Below are 20,880 nucleotides of genomic sequence, written 5' to 3'. Positions count from 1 at the left end.
ATGGCTGTTCAAATTGCTCTATAAACATTAATTTTCATTTCAGCCTTTACTATGTGTGGTTGGTCTCACTCTGCACATTGTAAAGTACTTAACCCTGTCCTGGCTTCTGCATTTCTGATTGCCACTCTTAATGTTTGCTTCTGTTTACTCCCATTTATTAAGCATTTCCCGTGTGTCAAACAGCACACAGCTAAGGGCAGAGCTCATTCAAAAGCTGAGCTTCCCAGCTTAGCCACAATGCAAGTGCAGAACTCCACGGGAGAGTCCGACATAAGAGAATTAGCAGTTTTGAATCACCCGTGGGATGGATACAGCAGGGTGGCTCGTCCAGAGAAGACTGGAGGTGAGAGCCCTCAGTATATCGACTTAGCCACAATCCCTAACTAGGCTGCACATGGCCATCATAGCAGAGATGAGCAGAGCCAGTGGCATCCGACAAGTGTAAGGGACAAGCTTTGCCAAGGGACTAGAGGTCCACTGGGGTGGGAGAGGGGGATGCTGGGTGGACAGAGGGAAGCTGGGAAGGCAGTGGGACTAGCATGGGTCTCTTCTTTCGGTTCTGCTGTGGTTTCCAGCAGACACAGACGTGCTGTAACTGAACTAAACTGAACATCAAGACTCAGGCAGCTAGAAACTGACTTAGGCCGAGTGCCCGCCACCTGCAGAACGGTCAATATTTACCTTGGGCTCGGAGCTTGGCCAGCTCTTCGCTGAGTGAGTCTTGGGATTCTTCCAGCTGCCTCCTCTTCTGTTCCATGTTCTGCATGTAGTCTGTCAGAGATTTGATCTTGGCCTCATGCTATGAGCAAGAAAACAGATCAGAAGGAAAGGTGAGTAGCTAGGACCTGATTGTCCAGGCTTGTCTGGAGCTGTCCAATAGGAAACCACAACCTAGAGACCTCACCTAGTTCGTCCTCTGCCTGGGATTCACAGTTGAGGGCCAAGGCAGCTCTGTCTCGTCCTTGTACTCTACAGCTTCAGTCTCCACACACACTGCATGCTATATCCCTGGCGCTTTCCACTCCTGTGGTATTGTGTTCCCCCAAATATTGTGCATGCTAATAAACTTATCTGGGGCCAGAGACAGAGCAGCCACAATATTAAACATAAAGGATAGGCAGTGATAGCACACGCCTTTAATCCTAGCATTCCAGAGGCAGAAATCCATCTGTCCAAGGATACAGCCAAGCATGGTGACTCATCACACCTTTAATCCCAGAAAGCCATCCCAGGGAGTGATGGCAAAAACAGAAAGATATATAAGGCGTGGAGACCAGAAACTAGAAGCATTTGGCCTGGTTAAGCATTTGGCCTGGTTAAGCATTCAGGCTTTTGAGCAGCAGTTCAGCTGAGACCCATTCTGGATGAGGACTCAGAGGCTTCCAGTCTGAGGAAACAAGACCAACTGAGGATCCAACGAGGTGAGGTAGCCGTGGCTTGTTCTGGCTCTCTGATTTTCCAGTGTTCACCCCAATAACTGGCCTCAGGTTTGATTTTATTAATAAGAACTTTTAAGATTCATGCTACACACTCCTTGTGGAGACCAAAGCCACCCTGGTTACCTTCCTCTGAAAGGTTCATAGAATACCTGCCTAGCACGAGCAATGGCCTGGATTCAGTCTCCAGTACTATAAAGAGCAGGAGGAGGATGTGTGTGAAGGAATTAGGAAACACCCAGGATTGAAGGCCTCTTCTTTGAACAAGAACCTGTAGAAAAGCACGTCTGTTTTTCTTCTGTCCCTCAGACACCATGCCCCAACTCTGGTCATTAGACCTTGCATCTTACGGTTCCCCTCTCTGGTTCCCTCTCTGCCAGAACCCTTCACACACACACACACACACACACACACACACACACACGCACGCACGCACGCACGCACGCACGCACGCACGCACGCACACGCACACAATGTCCCGGCTGGCTCCTTATCAGATCTCAGCATTTTCTCACAGTTCTTGCCTCTGTGATAGCACCCTTATTGTTTGCCCAGGAGGGTATACAGCAGATACTTAACAGCAGTGGAGGGGTCAGGAAAGGGATGGGAGCTCAGTGGCTGAACAGGAATAGTGGTGGCTTCTGGACAGATGGAATATGCGTACTGTCCCCCCCCCCCAGAACTGGGGCTCATGTTTAGGCAGAAAGACCCTGCAGAATGAACAGAATGAATGCCTCTGCAACTCAGTTGGAAAACATTTAAGAACAGCTTTGGAGGAAGAAGGTATAACAAAGAAGAAAGAATTTCAGCAAGGAATGTTGTCAGGCTCCTTAAACCATATCAGAAAATGGGAAGCCACGGTTTCTGTTAGTATTAAACCTCCAGGAAGTAGTGACTGAATCATTGGCTTTCTGTACTCTAGAGCAGAGTATAAAACAGCCTCGTGGGAAGCTGTACTCACTGCCGACACAGGAAGATTTTCCTAACTTAAACTTTCCCAACTCTCCTATACCAGTCAGTGTCACTCTGAGGCTGGGACCCCACACTTGAGAGTGAGTGTTCTCCAACCTTCCTCTGGCTGTGCTCGCTCCAGTGAGCTGAGTTCACAGCCTACATCCACACGAGAGGACACGTAGCACTGCAGTTGTAGCGCCCCGTCCAGGAGCTCTGCAGGCTGCATTTTAAACTCTTCCTCCCTCACTTCCACAGGGCACAGCTAACCTGAGCCGAGGAGTCATCGCCATGTGCAGGGTGAGGAGGGATGTGGACATGGGGCCACTTCGTCCAGCTGGACACAGAAAGTGCTGTCAGTCAGCCGTGGATGCTCTGCCTGTGGCTGACTTCAGCCCACAACTACTGCAGTACAAGTTCCCTCCCACTTCATGCCGTGATCTCAAAGGTAACCTAAACTAGAGTTGAGCTGTACCTTTCTCTAATGCTTATCGTGTTCTCTCAAGTTGTATAAATTATAAAAATGTCTTCCTGCAAATAATAAAAGGTTCTTGTTGCTAATGACAATATAATCATAAAATATAGAGCAAATATACAAAAAAGCAGTATGAATTTCACCCACAAACCATCCTGTCCTACAAATTAAGGCATATTTTACGAAGATATAAAGTGGCATAGATATAACTCAATATTTTCATTTTAACTTAATTTGATATAATTAAACTTTCCAAAAGCCCAAGTTTTATGGATTTTTATAAGTTCTACATAGTGTTCTTCCACATAACTTTATTATTTGTCTATCAACAGGTATTTGGGTAATATATTTTATGATAATGTAAAATAACAGTGCATTCAACAGTTTCCACATAAAACTTTTAATATTTTAATAAGGAAATTATAACACCATATGAAATTTAAAAATTTCATCTCCATTACCAATTAAAAAAAATAGAATACATAAAATTACTGGACCAAAGGACACTTCTGGGTTAGGGAGATGGGACAGAGGGAAGAAGTGTCTTCTGTACAAGAACGAGGACCTACATCTGGATGCCCAGAAGTCACAGAAAAGCTGGGAGTGGCGGCAATTGCCTACCACCCCAGTTCTAAGGATGGGCAAAGACAGGTGGGTCCCAGGGGACTGGTGGCCAGACGTCGAGCCAAAATACAAGCACCAGGCTTAATGTCACTAAGATATCCTGTCTCAAAAAACAGAGAAGGAAAAAATGGAGGAAGGTACCCAAAGTCAGCCTTTGGCCTCCACATGTGTGTATTACGTGAGCGCACGCACACACTCAGGATACCTTTGGCCTCCACATGTATGTACACACACACACACACACACACACACACACACACACACACACACACTCAGGATACTTACATTTTTTTCAGGTTCTTGTATTTCCAAAGTGCTTTCCAAAGGTGTTACTAAATTATATTTCACTGTGCCTATCAACTTTCCATCACATATCAGCACTGAATAACCCTTTAAATACTGTTTTACTTAATAAAAAAACAACCACAGAACCCATTTTAGACAGTTAGGTTGAAGCTGCTTCTATTACTGCATACGTTTAAGCCATGTCAGAATAGGATGTTCTTTTGTCTGCCTATTGGTACTGAGAGACATTCTAGGCCACACTGGTACCTGCTTCCTCAAATGACTCTGTCACATGGCAGTGAGCAGCACACACTGGCACCATCTCAGAAATCTCAAACCCAAACAGTGTGCTTACACATCCGTGTAGCCCAGAACTGCTCCACGGTCCTCTGAACTACCTTCCTGAGATGAAAACACCACTCCAATGGGAAAAAAAGCAGGCTTGCTAACTGGCCAATGAAACGCTCCCTGAGCTACAGGAACCAAGACACAAGCTTGGTTTATGTCCAGCTCCACCACTATGTATTTGGACAATATACTTAATCACAATCACATCTTTATTTGAAGAAAAAAAAAACAAGGATTAAAGTCTGCCTACAGAATTTTATAAAAATCAATCGAGAAAATGCACACAAAATTTTTAGTGCCATGTGTGCATATGATAAACAATGAAACAGTTCCCGTCACTGCCATCAACAGCAGTTTCTATTCACACAACCTTTCCCTGTGCTAGGGAGTTACAGATGTAGAAATGTCACTTTAACCGAGAGAAAACAGAAGAATCTTGAGGGATTTGGTAATTGACACAACAATATCTAGCCTTAAGGATAACCCTGGAGACCAGGCTTGGTAATACACACCGATCACCCATATTCAGCAGGGGGATGAGGGATGGGTCTGAGAGAGGAGGATCATGAGTTCAAGGCCAATCTGAGCTACCAAGTGATGTTTTTATCTCAAAAAGACAAAAAGGTGTGGGTGGAATCGCCTGAGCCATGCTCTCACCGACCTAGTGTCTTGACTCTCCCTAGTCCACACCACCAGTCCCAAGCAGAGCATGGAGGGAACAGATCTCAACAGAGGAGTGTGAACAGGGAGGGATGGACAGCCCACCTGGGAGATCAACAGCTGGCAAGCTGCCAGCTCCCGTTCGCTGGCATTCATCTTCCTGTTGGAGTCCATCTGGGCGCTCTCCAGTTGCTTGCTCCGGTTCACAAGGGACTTGACCTCCGACTTCATCTTGCTAATGTACAGGCGCGCCATGGTGAACTCCTCTTCAATGACTCCATTCACATCTGCCAGCTGAGCACAGAAGGAAACATCAGCAATCTGAGGATCCCTTGAAACCTGACCATAGGTCCTTGAGACGCCCCTAGCCTTTTGGCAAAAAGTCTAATCGTAGGGAAAACTGAAAATAAACTCTACCAAGTCAATGTCAAGTCCTCAGAGACTGCATGAGAAAGTTCCCATCAGAAACTACCATCCAACATACTCCTCAGTTATCTGTGCGTTTCATTATCATTGATTTGAAGATAGACAAGATGACACAAGAAGAAAAACTAGTGAAGAATTTCTTAAAGGAGAAAATTTCTCAGAAGCCTTACTCTGCATAACTGCAACAGTGTCCCTATAAGGGCCTTTAATCCCACTGCAGAGAAGCTCGGCCCGGAATTTCAATTCTCCACACCCTCCACAGTGATGAGGTAGCCCTATGTCTCTATGTACAATGGCTGAACTATAACGACTTTTTTCCATAGACTTCAAACAAAACCTCTAACGCCTGAGAATGCACCGTTCATTCCAGCTTCTCATCGTGGTGACGGTTTCCCTGCTTGGCTACCTGCTGCTACCGATCTCTTTTTCTTTGACTTTTCACACCTACTTATTAAGATATCTAAGAACAAACCTAAATCTATTGAGAAGCAATGATTCTAATGGAATTCCTGAATGATTTATCTCTGGTTTCTAAGTTTCAGAGCTCCACTGGAAGCAACAACAACAAACAAACAAACAACAAACAAACAAAAAAAACAGAAATAAGGTATTTGGGATAGACTGAGATGCATGGCACACAAGCCAAGCCATGGAGAAAGTAGCTTTATGTGTACTATATTTGGCCACCAGATGGCAGCCTCGCACCTTGGGAAGACTTTTGTCCCAGCAGACTCCAGCCCAAGAATGCCAGCTTCTGCTGAAGGCAAGGACTCAAACTCCAGTGTCCTCTCAGTGCCCCCTCCCACCTCCTCATGTCATTACTGCTGTCATTACCTGGTCATTTTTTTTCCATGTATACATCTGAGAGCTAAGATATAAACGGTATTGAGTATGAGCCTTGAAGATTGGTAGCAAATATAAAGTACATAGTTCTGCAGGTCTGCACTGTGATTTTAACTTATTAGAATTAAAAAAATACTTAACAGTGACTCCAACATAATTCTATGCTAACAGCTAATCAGCTGTGACGCCCCTTCACAGAGGCTCTTGCTAGGCTTAAGTTGGGTTTGCGACTGCCTGGGATTTGCCTCCAAACATCCACTGCTCCTCATTCCAGCCCTCTCCTAATACAACAGCATGGACACACTGAGTGGGAAACACTTCAGCCTTTATCACTGGGCCATCACGGAACGAGGCCCTCTAAGAATTTCACCGTCTATAAGTGAGAGTCATCAATGAAGCTAACCAGGGCATCCAATGTCTGGAATCCAAAAGTAATCTCCAAACACCCAGTGAGTATTTTAAAATACCCGACTTCTGGCAGGAAGGACCTTTCATGGCAAAGCGCAGACACACTTCGATTTCATTCGAGTTTTCATCAGCTCCATGTTAGAACTTCAGCATAAAAAGACCTCCCCTTACTGCTGTCAGCAGCAACTTCCCATAAACCGGCTCCACCTGGTCCTGTGCAGCTTTTAATCAGCCCAGTGTCAGAACTGCCTTGCTCAACACCCACATGTGGCTCAAAAAACGTACCCCTCAGGCACAGAGCCACCAGGCCGGGACGGACCTGGCAGGCCTGCCCATGCTGCGCTATGGCTGTGCTCACTCACGGGGACTCATGAAACACTCAGCGACCATCAAGGTACAAAGTCTCAGATGTTCAGCCTAGACCTGCGGCCCCTTCCAGTGGCTTTCTGTTCCCCAGAGGGGACGTTTGCAGGGCTTCCCAGTGTTTAACCATTGCCAACACACTGAGGGGTCACTCAGTAAAGGTAACGTGCTGGCATTCAGGAGGTTCTGTTTTCAGGACTCGTGGGCAGCACGTTAAAGACCACCATTCCTTAACCGAGTGTCATCAACAAACACAAGAACTATTCCATCCGAGGTCCTTTGTCACTGGAAAGCTATGCTCATCAAAACTGTGGAACACTAGCAGTCAGAGTGAGGGGCAGGCTTTGGGGGTCACCACCATCCTCAAAACACAACAGTACACCTCAAAAGTGTGAAGCTGACTTCATCTAATGTTTACCCCCAAAAAGCTATTTTTGTAATTCTCTAACCTATTTTTTGGTTAATGACAACCTATATTGTGACCAATCATTGTCGTTCTTGGCTGATAACATTCTTTTTCTCTCTTTTCCTTCTCTTCCCAGCTTTGAGACAACTTTAGACCACCCTCTATTTCCCCACCTCTCTCACGTCCTTGCCCTCAGGAGCACCAGTGTGCATAACTCCAGGGTAGAAGGCCATTCATGGCAATCTTATTCTCCTGTGGGATGGTCCATAGGACCTACATCCAGCCAGCTACATCTCCTGGGACTTTCCGGCATATAGTTCCCTCCTGGATAAAAGTAGTCAGTGTTGCAGCCCACACTGCCCGGGATGTAGTCGAGTAAAGATGTGATTATCGGTGCCAAAGCAGTGATCTTGCTACACGAGGCAAACACGTAAACGATATGAAAGTGAAACAGGCCGAGGACAGCCAGAAAGAAAACAGAAAGGCTGGGTCCTCTGTCTTATTGAAGCCACTTCACCGAAACAAAATTTGTTTCTCTGACTTTAATAAGCCACGAGCCCCCTGGGGAATCTTGTTAAAAGGTGGTTTCTGCTTCAGTGTGTCTGAGGTAGGCCTCCAGTCTGTACAGCTAATTAGCCCCAGGTGATACAGGTCACACTGAATAACAAGGCTCCCGGCTTCTCCTGTTGCCGATAATTAAGTGTGGTTTACTCCTAAAGCCGCAGTTAGCTGCCTATGACTTGCAGCTAGAAGCTGTCGTAATTCATGCTGCTTGGCTGGGGAACTCTCCCTGCATTGGGTTCTTAAGTAGGAGGCAACTGAGGCCTGGCCCGAAACTTCCCCCAGCTGAGCCCCCGGTATGGGGACACTGCCAGTTAGGCTGAGGAAGAAACCAAGTCACGTAAGACCAACCAAGGCTAGAAGACACTCCAGATCTGAAGGGCAAATAAATGGTACCTCTCCTCCACCCCACAACCTTCATGCACCAGCTTTTTGCTTCCTGCCTTCAAGAATTTCCCAGCATGCCACAGGCACAGCCCTGAGGCTTGGGTTGCCACAAAGTCCTGATCACAGCGCAGTCGGAATAGGAACAGAGGACGGAAGCCCGGCTCACCGTCTTGACATCGTTGGTGCCGATGATTCCCCCTATCTCCCCCAGATCCTTCAGCAGCAGGTTCAGGATCTCCGTGGCTCTCTTCCTCTGGTGGTTGCTAAGCTCCTGGAGCTGACTCAGCTCTCTCTGTGTGGTTGTCAGAGTGGTCTGGAAAAACAAACCCAAGCACAAGTTACCAAGGAGGCGCGTGAATTTCCTACCTGCAGCCTGCAGAGCTCCAGGGCCCATGCCAGACCCAACTCTTTGGCAATTCCTCTGATCTCAGGGCACGAGAACTCGGAAGGCCAACTGATGCTCGGCACTCAGTTCCCTGACAGAGGGACGTAATACAGAGATGTTACCTTGTAAGACCAGATATGTTGACAATATCCACGTCAGCAAAGTGAGTTATTAAAAATGAATCCAGGGCCTAGAAGATGGTGCAGCAGGTAAAGGCATGAACTGATGCCAGCAAACCGACCTCAGGCCTCCACCCATACGTAAAAGGTAATAAGGATTTTTAAATAAATAAAGGATTGGACTGATGGCTTAGTCAATAAGGTACTTGGGGCCTGAGACTATGTAACAAAAATCTGGGTCTGGTGGAGCACACTTGTTATCTCAGTGCCGGGAAGGAGTCCTGTGGCTCACTGGGCAGCCAGTCCAGCATACTCGGTAAGTTCCAGGAGACTGTCTCAGGAAACAAGACTGACAGCAGCCAGGAATGACGCCCCAGGCTGACCTCTGGCCTCCACATGCACACAACGGTGCAAAATGATGTCCTTGTGTTTGCAGTATTTAATCACATCTTTTAACTCACCAAGTGTCGATTCATTCCCCTTGTTCTAGTTCAAGGTGCCCAGTTCCATGCTCAAACAAAACTCTGCTGCCTGGGTCACTTCCAAATACCCTAACTAACGGGTCTGGAATCAACAGCCCAGACAAACATTAATAAGCCTAGAAAACAACTTAAAACATCTTCTAATCCTCAGGGAAGGCAAATTAAACACTGTAATTTTTCAGAATTACTCAACTTCCATAGTACAGTTCCTTAACAAGCAGCAAAAATTCTATTTTCTCACCAAACTCCAGCAAATCAACCTTTTCTCCACTCCAGGTTGGTTACCATGAGAAGTAATGTGTTCTTAACTCAGAGCAACAGAATACCCCTCTTCCAGCACCCTGGCACTAACCCGGCCAAGACTGGAGCAAGTTTTGTCCTCCCGAAGCCTTGCAAGTTAATTCAAAGAGGCATTTGTACAACTCTCCCACCGCAGCTAGTCACTGCAATGTATTTAAAAAAATACAAAAGCAGTCTGATAATAGTTGTTTTGACACAAAATTAGAAGCACAGTGTGGAAAACCTTGCCTTGCTTGGGGAAGCACAAAACACAAGCTGTACAAACCCAGGGAGGCACAGAGCAGAAGCGGTTCAGGCGTCCTCCCTAAGTGAGTCTGCAGAGACTCAGGCCGCCAGTGCCCACTGTTCGCTTCACCTTATTTTCAACACCACAAGCACAGCAGTCCTTTCTCCAGGAAGCCACGAGGAAGGCCTACCATGCAGTAGGAAGTGGAGAGCAAACAGGACTTCCTGTCTACTCTACCACCAGCTTGTTCCTCACCACCTGCTCTGTATACCCAGAACTGATGCCTCCACAAGGCAGTCTGGCACAGTCCAGGACACCAGGCCATTAGGCCGAGGCACCAAGAGCAGCAGGCTACGGCCACTCAACGTTACCACCCATCTCCAGGCAACAAAAAGCATGGCACAGCCACCTCACCAAATGCTCACTGGTCCCGCTGGCCGCCACTGGTTCACCAAGTAAAAGCCACAGCATCTGCCTCTCTGGGAAGAACTGGAAACACAGCAATGCACTGGCTGCACGCGCATTAACAGGACCAGCTCACCTCTGGCCTCCCGAAGCTAGACCAAGGAGCTGGGGTGGGGGGAGCAATCTCAGTCACTAGGATGTAAACAATGGAATGCATAACGCATGTGCTCTTTCCTAACAATGCCTTGGTATTATTCACTGTTCATCATTACTATATCACACGCACATGTCCTTGCTCAGTGCTTTACATAAACGGCCACGAATACTCATGCCACTCAAGGAGCATATTATTGCCACTTTGATAGATAAAGCAATTAATATTCAAGATGTTTAAACATCTTGCCTGAGGTCAAAGAGTGATAAAGTCAAATTTTTCACTGAGCCTTATCTGGGTCTGGAAACTCCATTCAACTATTTCCCGAAAGCATTCTTGCTGATGTTATAAGTTTCCTGGATGTAAAATGGCTGTGACAGGCAGTCTGTGGTGAAAGGACTGTTGGAGAGGCCTCGGGGAGCAATCTGATTCTTACAGCAAGCAAGCATTCGGCCAACTGCCTTCCTATATAACCCCGTCAACAAGGAAGTCCCGCCCCTTTAACACTATTGCTCCAACCGTTTTCTGGGCCAGCTCATCCGTCAGCTGCTCGTTGGCCCTGGTCTTGTCCTCCACTTCCTGTGACTTCTGGTCGTAATTGACAGCCAGTTCCTCCAGGGCCTGGAGGACTTCTTTCACCTCATCTTTGGCTGCCTCGTTTTCAATCTGGAGGCGCGTCAGCTCCTCTTGTATCTTCTCATAGTCCCTTCTCGTGGAAGCCAGAAGCTGGGGAAATGAGAGGGAATGGTGACTCCACTAATTAGATGTCAACGACCTGTGCTCTACCCACACAGAGCAACTTCAGAACGAGATACGAGGGAACAGGTTGGGAGCGCCCAGGTTGTCAGGAACTCTCACTGTAGGTTCCAGATGCTAAGTACGTTTTCAAACGTTATTCCAAAACTCTTTTCTCTTTTTTCTTTTTTAGCTTGAGAATTTTATGCTTAAGTCAAAGACTGAACTATACACACACACACACACACACACACACACACGCACGCACGCACGCACGCACGCACGCGCGCACGCACGCACACACATGCACACGCCATGGTGTAGAAAGCTTTTATGCGGTTAACAAAGATGGAAGAACCATTCCTAATGACTATGCTGACACTGGCAGAGCTTTTGAAAACAGTGCCATGATCAATTCATTCTGTACAGAAGCTGATTTCAAAATCACCAAGAAGTATTTAAAAATGAAGTCACATTTCCTTAATGTGTTTCAGAGATGTATGGAAGACTATACCCCAAACACCAGCATGTGGTAAAATGAGCTCCTGGGCTTGTAGATGGTTTCTTTGACTTTGTTCCCATTGTTATTTTCTGATTTCCCTAAAATGAACATTTTATTTCCTGCTTTGCAGGGGAAAAAAAGTTCAGGTTTGAACTGTAACAAAAGGAATTGATCGAAGGCAGCTGTCGCTCTCTTGGAAATGCAGAGAACAGCAAACATAAGCAAGTGCCTTCCACCATAGGTAAGACAGAAACCTGTTAAATATGGTTCTGGGACCCCAAAGGCACAGATTGTCTCCCTACACAATCACAACCACTACACTGTAAAGATGACGGGAACCAAAGAGGAAGGAGATGGTCACAGGGACGGTGATTTCTGGGTGTGGGTAACAGAGACTGGGGCGTCAGTTCCTGCCACCTGCCATCACCTCGTCATAAGAGCCAGTCCACTGCCCTTTAGCAAGGAAGCCAAAAGATCTTAAAACACAAGAGAGAAAAGTACTTAGGCAATCTCAGCAAGAGAATTTCCAATTATCTGTGCTTCATAGATTAGCTGGATGTGCTTTGCTTGGGTTCATGTATGTAAAACCCACGGCAAGACAGTGCGATAAAGACATTTACTGCAGAACTGAATGCCGGCAGGGGGAGGTTGAAAACAGCTGGCCTCCTCCTCTTCAGTGGACCAAACGCATAGGCGCACAGCACTGAGGTCCCAGGTCACTTTCCCTCTCATGGTCTACATTTGGTTTGGTTTCCCCTGTAGGACAGCGGGAGAACATGGTCTATGCCAAAACATAGATGGATGGATGGATGGGTGGATGGATGGATGGATGGATGGATGGGTAGGTGGATGGACAAATCGAAAGGTGGGTAGATAGATGACAGATGATTGATAGATACATACACATAATGAAATTTTATTTAGTAATAAATAGGAGATTATTTCATTTGCAAGAAAAGAGCTGAGACATCATCACATTAAGAAAATTAGGCAGACTCAGGAAGACAAATATCACATACTTCCTGTCCTACATGGATTCTAGAGGGTTATCTTGGAAAAGGAAGTAGAAGAAAAGCAGGAGAGGAAGGTGAGTCAGGAGGGGAGAAGAGGGGGTGAATATGATCAGAGTGCATTAGATTCATGTATGAACACGTCATAGTGAAACCGTCCTCTTGATGAGGCCGCTCCTATGCAGAGGTGAAGTGTCCTAAAATAGCGGTGTGCTCCTCTGCCGGGGCTGAGCACGAACCACCCTCTGACTACCAGGAGAGAGATGTCTGCCCTCCCAGGGCTAAGTGTAGCACAGAGCAACTCCCTAGGCCTCAGAGGACTACAAGCCACACATTTGTTTTCTGTGCACAGCTACAATCAACCTTTAGTGGACACTGGTAGGAGATCTCCACATGCTTGGAGGTTTTTAAAACATTATTTGCAAATTGTATTTCTAGGACTCACATTAACAACAAAAATTTGCAAAAAAAAAGAATTGATTTCATTCTTTACCTCATCCTGATCCAACATCTGTTGCTTTAGTTTTTCAGCCAGCTGGCTCTGCTGGTTAATTTCATCATCCTGAAATGAAGCATCATGTTTAACTGGGGGTTAGTGATGTCAGTTTTGATACCCTGGTTTCCCTTCCAGAATCAGACACCAAGAGGCCAGTCCTAAGTTCACTCATTAGATTGGAGGGGTGGGTAGAGCTGGAGACAATTCCAGGAGCTTATTGATTGGTGTATTTCTCATGCAGCTTTCTTTCTGGAAAATGTAATATCTACAAAGCGAACCCAAATCCTGTCCATCCAGAAATCAGAGGTCTGGTACTTGGGAACTGAAAGGGACTCCAAATACATCCTTCCCCAAACAAAGATGTTAACAATGTCAACAGAAATGGACTGTCAAGCAAATCTGTGACCAGGAATGATGCCAAGTGACAAAAAAGGACGGACCACTATTTCCACGCCATTTCCATTTACTTAGCGTAGCAAAACTAGTGCTTATGTGGAGTTTTCTCTTTGGTATCAATCGACAGCCCTCTTGATTGGCAATCAAGAGTCTTGTCAATGTAAAGACAAAACAAGCAAACAAACCGTGCAACCAGCTGGGTGTGCACACTGGAATGCCTCTTTCCAAGTTGCTACTGAAGTGGGAAAGACAGCAGCTCTCTTCACTGCCACTAGGTGTCGCTGCTGAGATAGCAAGAATGCACTGCAGGCCTCCCCAGCAGCAGGCCATCTCTAAGGCAGGTTTGACGCCTCACCACTGTGGAAGAGCGGGGCCTTTACGGCTCTGTTTTCATGATTTCAAATGAAATTTTAAGTTCCGTCTGTGAAAAGCGACAGTGGGGCTTCAGGCCCCCCTATCCTTCGTTTATACCAGAAAAAGTGCTGCTTGCTGACCTGTCTCAGGATGCACCCCGAGCAGTCAGATCCGGGTCAGTGTACTCCACTGCCTGTGCCAGGCTCTGCTTCCCCACTAAAACCCCCTCTCTTGCACTCTAGATCGGTTTCCGAGGCGAGGTGAGAGGGACGGGTGACAGGCCCTGGTCACAGAACCACTCTTCACCCACAGCACGTTTGGTGGCCTCTAGGCCAGCTGGCATGTGGTTAGCGGATGTCGTAGCCAGTGCCCTCCAAGGAGCACCAGCACCCTCGAGTCCACGGCATAGGCTCTGAACATCCTTATCCCGTGTCTTGGTCTTTCCCTACACACTTGATTCCACCGCTCTGCTCTGAAAGCCCATTGGCACTGAACGTTACACACCAATGTTCCTTCCATGGTTGTATAAAATATTGATGATTTTCCTCCCAACTCAGAGTTCTGGCAGAAGAATGAGAGATTGACAGCGCAGCAAGACTGCCAAGAATGGGAGCTCCCGCGGCTCACTCACTATTTTCTAGGACAGGTTTTTCTTCACCGTCACATGCTTAACATGTCAGTTACGAGGATCAATTTTGTGTTTTTGTTCCTCAGCACAAGAAGAGTAAACAGCTTAACATAAAAGACCCAGGAAGTTCAGCCTCAGGAGCCGCTATCTCATCTCTCCCCCAAGGCAAAATAATAATAATAATAATAATGCCCCCCCCCAAGTGACAGAAATAAAAAGGGATGGGTGAGGTACCATGCATTCTCACACTGCACTCTTGGCAAAGCCTGAAGATGCAGCCTTCCTCCCTGACAGGTGATAAGCTGAGATGTGATGGGGGGAAAAAGGCCCAGCCCCATCCGGGAAGAATGAAAACAAGATTCCATCAGAGAGCAAATCGGCATTCGAGCCCTTTCCCGAAGTAGATTTGCCCTTTATGGAAGTACCTTCCTAAGGATTTAGTGTTGTCTGTTCTGATTTCATTTTAATTTCCTAAGTCTTTCTGAAAAGGGTGCGCTGTACTTTCTGCATGCCAAGTGTATCTCTTAGGACATGTTTAAGCACGCTTACACTGAGATAACAGATTTCAAAGCACTTTTCAGAAATTAATTTTGTAGTTGGATTTTCTTATACATGAAATAATACAGTCACCTCGGTTGTCAAAAGGTCACTGGTCACCTTTAGTTCTGGAGATGTTTTTGTTACACAGTAATTAGTACAGTATGTAACCAACTTACCACTCGTAAATTCACTGCCTCCAAGGAGAGACAGGGCCAACATCAATAGTTCAATGCTATAACCCAGTTCCCCATTATACTGACACTCCTCTGACGACCCCATAAGATGTGGCTTCTCCATCAAGCGAAGAGAACACACAGAAGAGACTAACGATGGACCTAGCAGTTACAGTATACTGTTACATACTGAAGATTTTGGTTCCCATTGACATCTGTGAGCCCTGAGTTACAGATGAGAATAGCAGACAGGCAAGCAGGACATCTCCCCTGGGTCTACTACAAAATGCATGCTTTTCCACCAGGCAGCTGGACCTTGGGGTACATCTGTCCTCAGAGCCATGAGGAACAGCACAGAGGGTTTTGGAGAAATTGTGTAATCTTTCTCCTACTGTGTTCTAAAGCGATTCAGTAAGGATGACCAGTTCCTTGCTTAAAGGTCTAAGGTCAAAATGAAATGGGTATGGGGCTCAAGGTCAAGAGCTATGAAAACTCATTCCTGCTCTGCCACCAATGGGCTGTGAAAAGCTAAGGAAGACACATGTAACTACCCAGGCTAACATGTCACCTCATTCCAGATACTTTCAGTTCTACCATTCAATAATCCAAGAAGACACTATGTCCCAACTCAGACATTCTCCAGGTATGTCAACACCTAAACCATCAGAAGCATGGGGCTATCCTTTGGAGTCTTTGAAAGGCCACATAAGAATGGCGGTTGGTGGGACATAACCAAGCAGCTCACAGTTAACAGCGGACCATGAGCTTTGATGCCCTCCAGGGCATCACCTCTGTGCTCTGTTCTTTCCCACATCTCTCAGCATCACAGAACCAATTCTGACCCACCCTCCAAGGATCTGTAGATGTGGGCATCTGTGAGGAGAGGAAGGGATCACATGTGGTTTTCTTCACTATTTAAAACAATAACAGTTCTTTAGAGAAATCACATACTTTGCATAAACTTTTAACTTACTATTGATCTCCTTTTGCATTGAGGACTTGAGTATAATACCCACATAAAATAAAGGGGAACAGTACACCCAGAGCTGGAAAGGCCAAGTACCCAATTCTCATGAGTATGGATATTTTGTGTGACGTGTTTTTGGGAAGATAGGATGACTCTTCTTTAATCTTTGGGTATCATATAACTCCCAGAACCACAAACAAGAAGATGGAGCATCCTCAAGCAACCAGTCACATTCAGCATGCAAAGGTGACACCAGACTCTAGGCTTTACCCCAAAGACAGGGCCCTGTAAGATTAATGGTGATGTTCCCAGAACAAAGCTATTCCATCCAGGCCAGAGGTATTACATCCATGACACCTGAGCCAAACCACCACAGAAAAGATTAAACCAGACTGACAATATCAGCAACCTTGATGAAAAAAACTGAAAGAGCTTAGGATATCTCACAGGCAATATGCTGGATCACATGACATGCTGATTTAATTTCTGTGTCTCTGGGATTCCTAACTGGACCTTTACTGGGGAAGAATGATACATGCTGTTCAAGGAGTCTTTTTTGTTATTCTAACCTTTGCAGTTACATGACTACCGGAGCCCTAAAAAGTTTGTCCTAGGATTAAGCATCCCCAATTAGCATGGCCAAACTACATCATTCAACAGTCTGCCTCTGAAAAACGGCTTCAGAGTAGAAAGGCCATCCGTTTTTAATGTGATTAGGTCCGAAGCTCAGGGTCTTAAAGCCACGTAACTAAAGTCACACTGGAGTCTTCGGGGTCACCTACCTTGTCCCAGGCTGGGGCTACTGTTGACTTTTCCAAGAAGGAAAGGAGAGGCACAGAATAGGAGGAAAGAGACAAACACACCCATGCACACTCACATAGCCCTACTCTCCTGTAGTAATCCACCCAGACAGATTTCTAGAAGCGAGGACTTGTCTGTCTAGACCACCCCCACCCCCAACTTCCTGGTTCTTCTAATCAAACTTCCACCGCAATCAAACTAGAAAACAGCAATCAGGAAGGTAGGCACCCATAGTTGTCTCCAGGGGCCTTGGTGGCTGCGCCTGCCCCTTCCATCTTTGTGCCAGGGGGAAGACAGTCAGTATCTGGCTAATATGTAGAATAGGCATGCAGAAGCTGTTTTTGTTAGAGAACACTAACCCCACAAAGCCAAGGCAAAGCACGATAAAAGCCTATCATCTCCATCTTCTTCTGTATCTCTCTTTATGTCGGTCATCTGATTAATCCTGCATATATAAGCATATGAATCACTCAGGAAGTGTTTATCTAAAAACCTGTGCTACCTAACCTATCTCATGCCCCTTCAAGGCTGAACGCACAAATGTAAGAGTAACTGAGGCATTCTGCAGTAGGTTTTTCCAGTGATCTGTCCCAGGCCCCCTCAAAGGAACCTGAACACCTGCAGTCACTAACCTAAACCTGCAGTGCCCTTGGATTCTAGGAATGGCAGAGCCTTGCAGACATGTTACGACATGCTGAGATCAGTCTTCAAATGAGAGCTCTCAGCTCCGAGGAACTGACTCGTCCCCACAAGCAATATTTCTTGTAAGCATCCTGCAGAACCACAACTGAGACAGTGGCCACGTCTTGACCAGGACTGCTTCATTAGCACACCTTTTACCTCCTGCCCCAATGCCTCCCACGGTCAGACCTGAAGAAGGAGGTGGGGTGGTGGAATCCCTTATGTATTCTTCTCACTGATGTGGCAACACTGGTCGAATCTTCCGCTTATCTCTTTGCCATTAAGAGATAACATGACTTATCTCTTTAACTGGGGCTGGGCTGCGTCTTTGGGGCCCACAGAGACAGAGCTCTTGCCCTGAACCACAGACCTTATCATCTAGCTGTCGGTACAGACTGGAGATCTCCTCGTCATACTTCTCCTTCTCAGCAGAGATGCCGACCACAACAGGCGTGATGTTGTCCAGGATGGGTGTGTTGTCGCAGGGCTCCAGGGTCTTCTGGTCCTTGGCACTGATCTGTTCATCCTCAGGCACAGCTTCCCCTGAGAAAACACAGCAAGTGGGGTGCTGAGGACGAAAGACATCAAGCATGCAACCCTCCAGGAAGAGTTCTAAAAATAGTCACCCTCGTGACCAACACAACACAGGAGACACAATAAAGAGTCCTTGTGTGGAACTAACGTCTGTTCTTTCTATTTGGGAAGGAAGGTGGAGCTAATGGACCAAGGCTGGACCACGGATGCATGGCGGAAATCAAACGTCTCCCCGGGTCACAGTGCTGGTGACTGAGCCAACCCTGGCACTGCCTGGGAGCTGCTGCACACATTCTCCTTTTGTGGAGAAATATGCTAGCGCTTACTAGAATCATATTCTCTCTAGTCACTGATTCAAAGGGAGACAGACCTCTGAGGCATCCTAATTACCAATTAATTATGTTACTGTGTCATTAGTCGAAACAGCCAAAGCAAGGAACACAGTGCCACTGTTTAACTAGAATGCTGGGGGGCCCCCAGTCCTGCCAATCCAAGACTCTCTGGAGCCGGGGGGAGGAAGTCAGGGCAGCTCCAACTCGAGGACCATACCTGCCATGTGCAATCACTCTTTCCCACCGCCACACTCCCCCTCGGGAAGCCCGAATTAATTGGCTCTGCTGGAGAGTTCAAATAGAATAATTTCTTGTGATGTCAGGTAGTCCCAGGGACAAAAAGAAAAGAAAAGATAGCCAATCTAGAATCTACACACCACTCGTCAGCCTGCCGAGCGGGGTCTGCTGGGCCTTCAAAGGAAGCGCTGCTCATTTTGGCAACGCAAATGGAGGAAAAGGCACAGATCCCAAGCTGGCCACGGGCTGGCCCAGCAGGAAAATCATCATGCAAAGAGAGAATGCAGGGAACAGATCCTATGGAAACCACACAGCCGGACTCCTTCGACCGCCTTCTTGGAAAGCAAACCTACACCAAACGCGCTTCACCACCACGGTGTTTACCAGCAATGCCAGCCCCTGAGCATCAGGACAGCCTAGGCCCCACTCGGCCTCTCAGTCCACATCATCCATTCTGCAAAGATTTCCTCGGAAACCTGCCCTGAGCCAAAACTGGGAACAGAGACAGAAGAATGGAGATCTTAATCTGTACTTTCATGAACGGTATATTTCATGCCTCAAGGAATCCACCTGAACACAGTGCACATTATCTCAGGATAAACAAAACACTGGGATGGCCTGGCTCTTGCTGCCTGTGTGCAGGCTTCCGTGGAGATAAAGCTAACGTCAATTATTTCACGTATCTATCAGTTCCATCTAAAGCAGCAACGTGAAGCAAACTTTGGACAATTCACGTTTCACTGCCTGTGAAACTAAGCCTCCCTACCTTCCCCTTCCAACTGGACTATAGACTACATGTACGCTTTTTTCCGAAATCACTGACTTGAAATAAAACTAGAAGATCATGGTGGCCTTTGGGCTGAACCTAGACCAAATCGGTGTATGGCCAAGCTCCGATTCCTGGTTTAAAATGTTCATCAACAATCTTAGGGTGTGGAATGGATTTCATTTCATGAAAGAACCTATATTCTCACTAGCCTGTTAAGTCCAGGGGTTATCAGAGTGGCAAGATAGATGAGTGGATGGATGAAAGTAGATGAGTGCGTGAGTGGGTGGATGAAGATGCGCACCATTTCTAACCACAGAGATAATTGAGAATACAACCTCAGACAACTCAGGCAAGGGACAGCATATATTAGAACTGTGTAAAGCCTCTTCCTCCTTTCCAATTCTGTTCCCCCGACGGAATCTGCCAATGATACTCTGGCATTTGTCAAAGTCCTGCCTATGGTTAGGTTTTGGATTTTTCAGGAATAGCTTGTAAAATTTGAGAAACACAGCAATCCAGTGCACTCTGAGTTTAACCTTCCTGCTTCAACATGCTGAAGGTAAAATTCTTATCTTAACCGACCCAGAAACCAGCCAACCATGACCATATTATCCACAGACTCGCTCACTGCAGGGAAAGAGATAAGATCCACAAACATCTGGAAGAGATGCATTCCCTGTGTGCTTTGGTTCCAAATGGCTGGACAGGCAGTGATATCTGGAGCCTAGGCAAACTGATGGCTGCCCACTGGTTTTTTGTTCTGTTTTGTTTGTTTTAATTCATCTGGGCAGGCAGGGACCAGGGATTAACTCCTGTGACCTACAAGTGACCTGCTCAAACCAAAAGTCACAGATCTGATTCCCCTAAAACTTTCTTCTTCTGTTGTCTACAGATGACAGCATCACCCAGAGGTAGGTGATGTCCCAGAGGTCCAGCAAGCTGACGATGCTGCTCTGGACCCCCTGAAAACGATCAACAGACTGTCATAAACATCTCCAGGGCTGCAACACGATCCTGAAGCCACACTCCATGTTTTCACAAGTCTAACTAAGCCCAGGCCCACAGCCTGCTTAGCCTCTTCTTTTGCTAAGGAGAAGAGAAAACAACACTGCACTCATCCCAGAACTGCTCTAAAGATGGTAGATGTCACAAGCACGGCCGGTATCAACAGTCTCAAGTGCCACCACTTCCGCCCTCTGCTCCCCGGCACACGGGCAACTTCAGATGCTTGGCAGCTCAATTATTATTATTACTTATTCCTTATTCTGAATTAATTTTTCTAGTATATTAAAATGTACCTGTATGGCCAGTGCTCTTTTAAAAATTAAAACACCAGTTATGCAAGTCTATTTCAGGGTTATTTTTATCATTATTAAAACCGTATTTGAAACCCACAGCAGTCTTTCGGGTTTCTCATGAGCATTTCCCTGGATCAACGCCTCAACACCTCTCCCACAAAGCTACATGTAAACAGCAAGCTC

The 20,880-nt window shown here is 46.4% G+C and overlaps 1 protein-coding gene across 1 annotated transcript in view; it reads right to left on the bottom strand.

The window, feature by feature from the left end:
• Nucleotides 1–20,880, bottom strand: part of Kif5c (kinesin family member 5C) — a 158,915-nt gene that overhangs the window by 36,849 nt on the left and 101,186 nt on the right. The window contains exons 12-17 of the mRNA XM_028879329.1: nt 17,898–18,070; nt 12,985–13,053; nt 10,764–10,970; nt 8,340–8,486; nt 4,885–5,073; nt 682–799 (exon numbers count right to left, since the gene is read on the bottom strand). Of these exons, the coding sequence (XP_028735162.1) occupies nt 682–799; nt 4,885–5,073; nt 8,340–8,486; nt 10,764–10,970; nt 12,985–13,053; nt 17,898–18,070 (903 nt within the window). The remainder of the gene's footprint in view (nt 1–681; nt 800–4,884; nt 5,074–8,339; nt 8,487–10,763; nt 10,971–12,984; nt 13,054–17,897; nt 18,071–20,880) is intronic.

Source organism: Peromyscus leucopus, chromosome 4 (assembly GCF_004664715.2).
Source record: "Peromyscus leucopus breed LL Stock chromosome 4, UCI_PerLeu_2.1, whole genome shotgun sequence".
Classification (NCBI taxonomy): domain Eukaryota; kingdom Metazoa; phylum Chordata; class Mammalia; order Rodentia; family Cricetidae; genus Peromyscus; species Peromyscus leucopus.
Note: the sequence above shows the minus strand (reverse complement) of the source record. Positions and strands in the feature narration are given on the sequence as shown.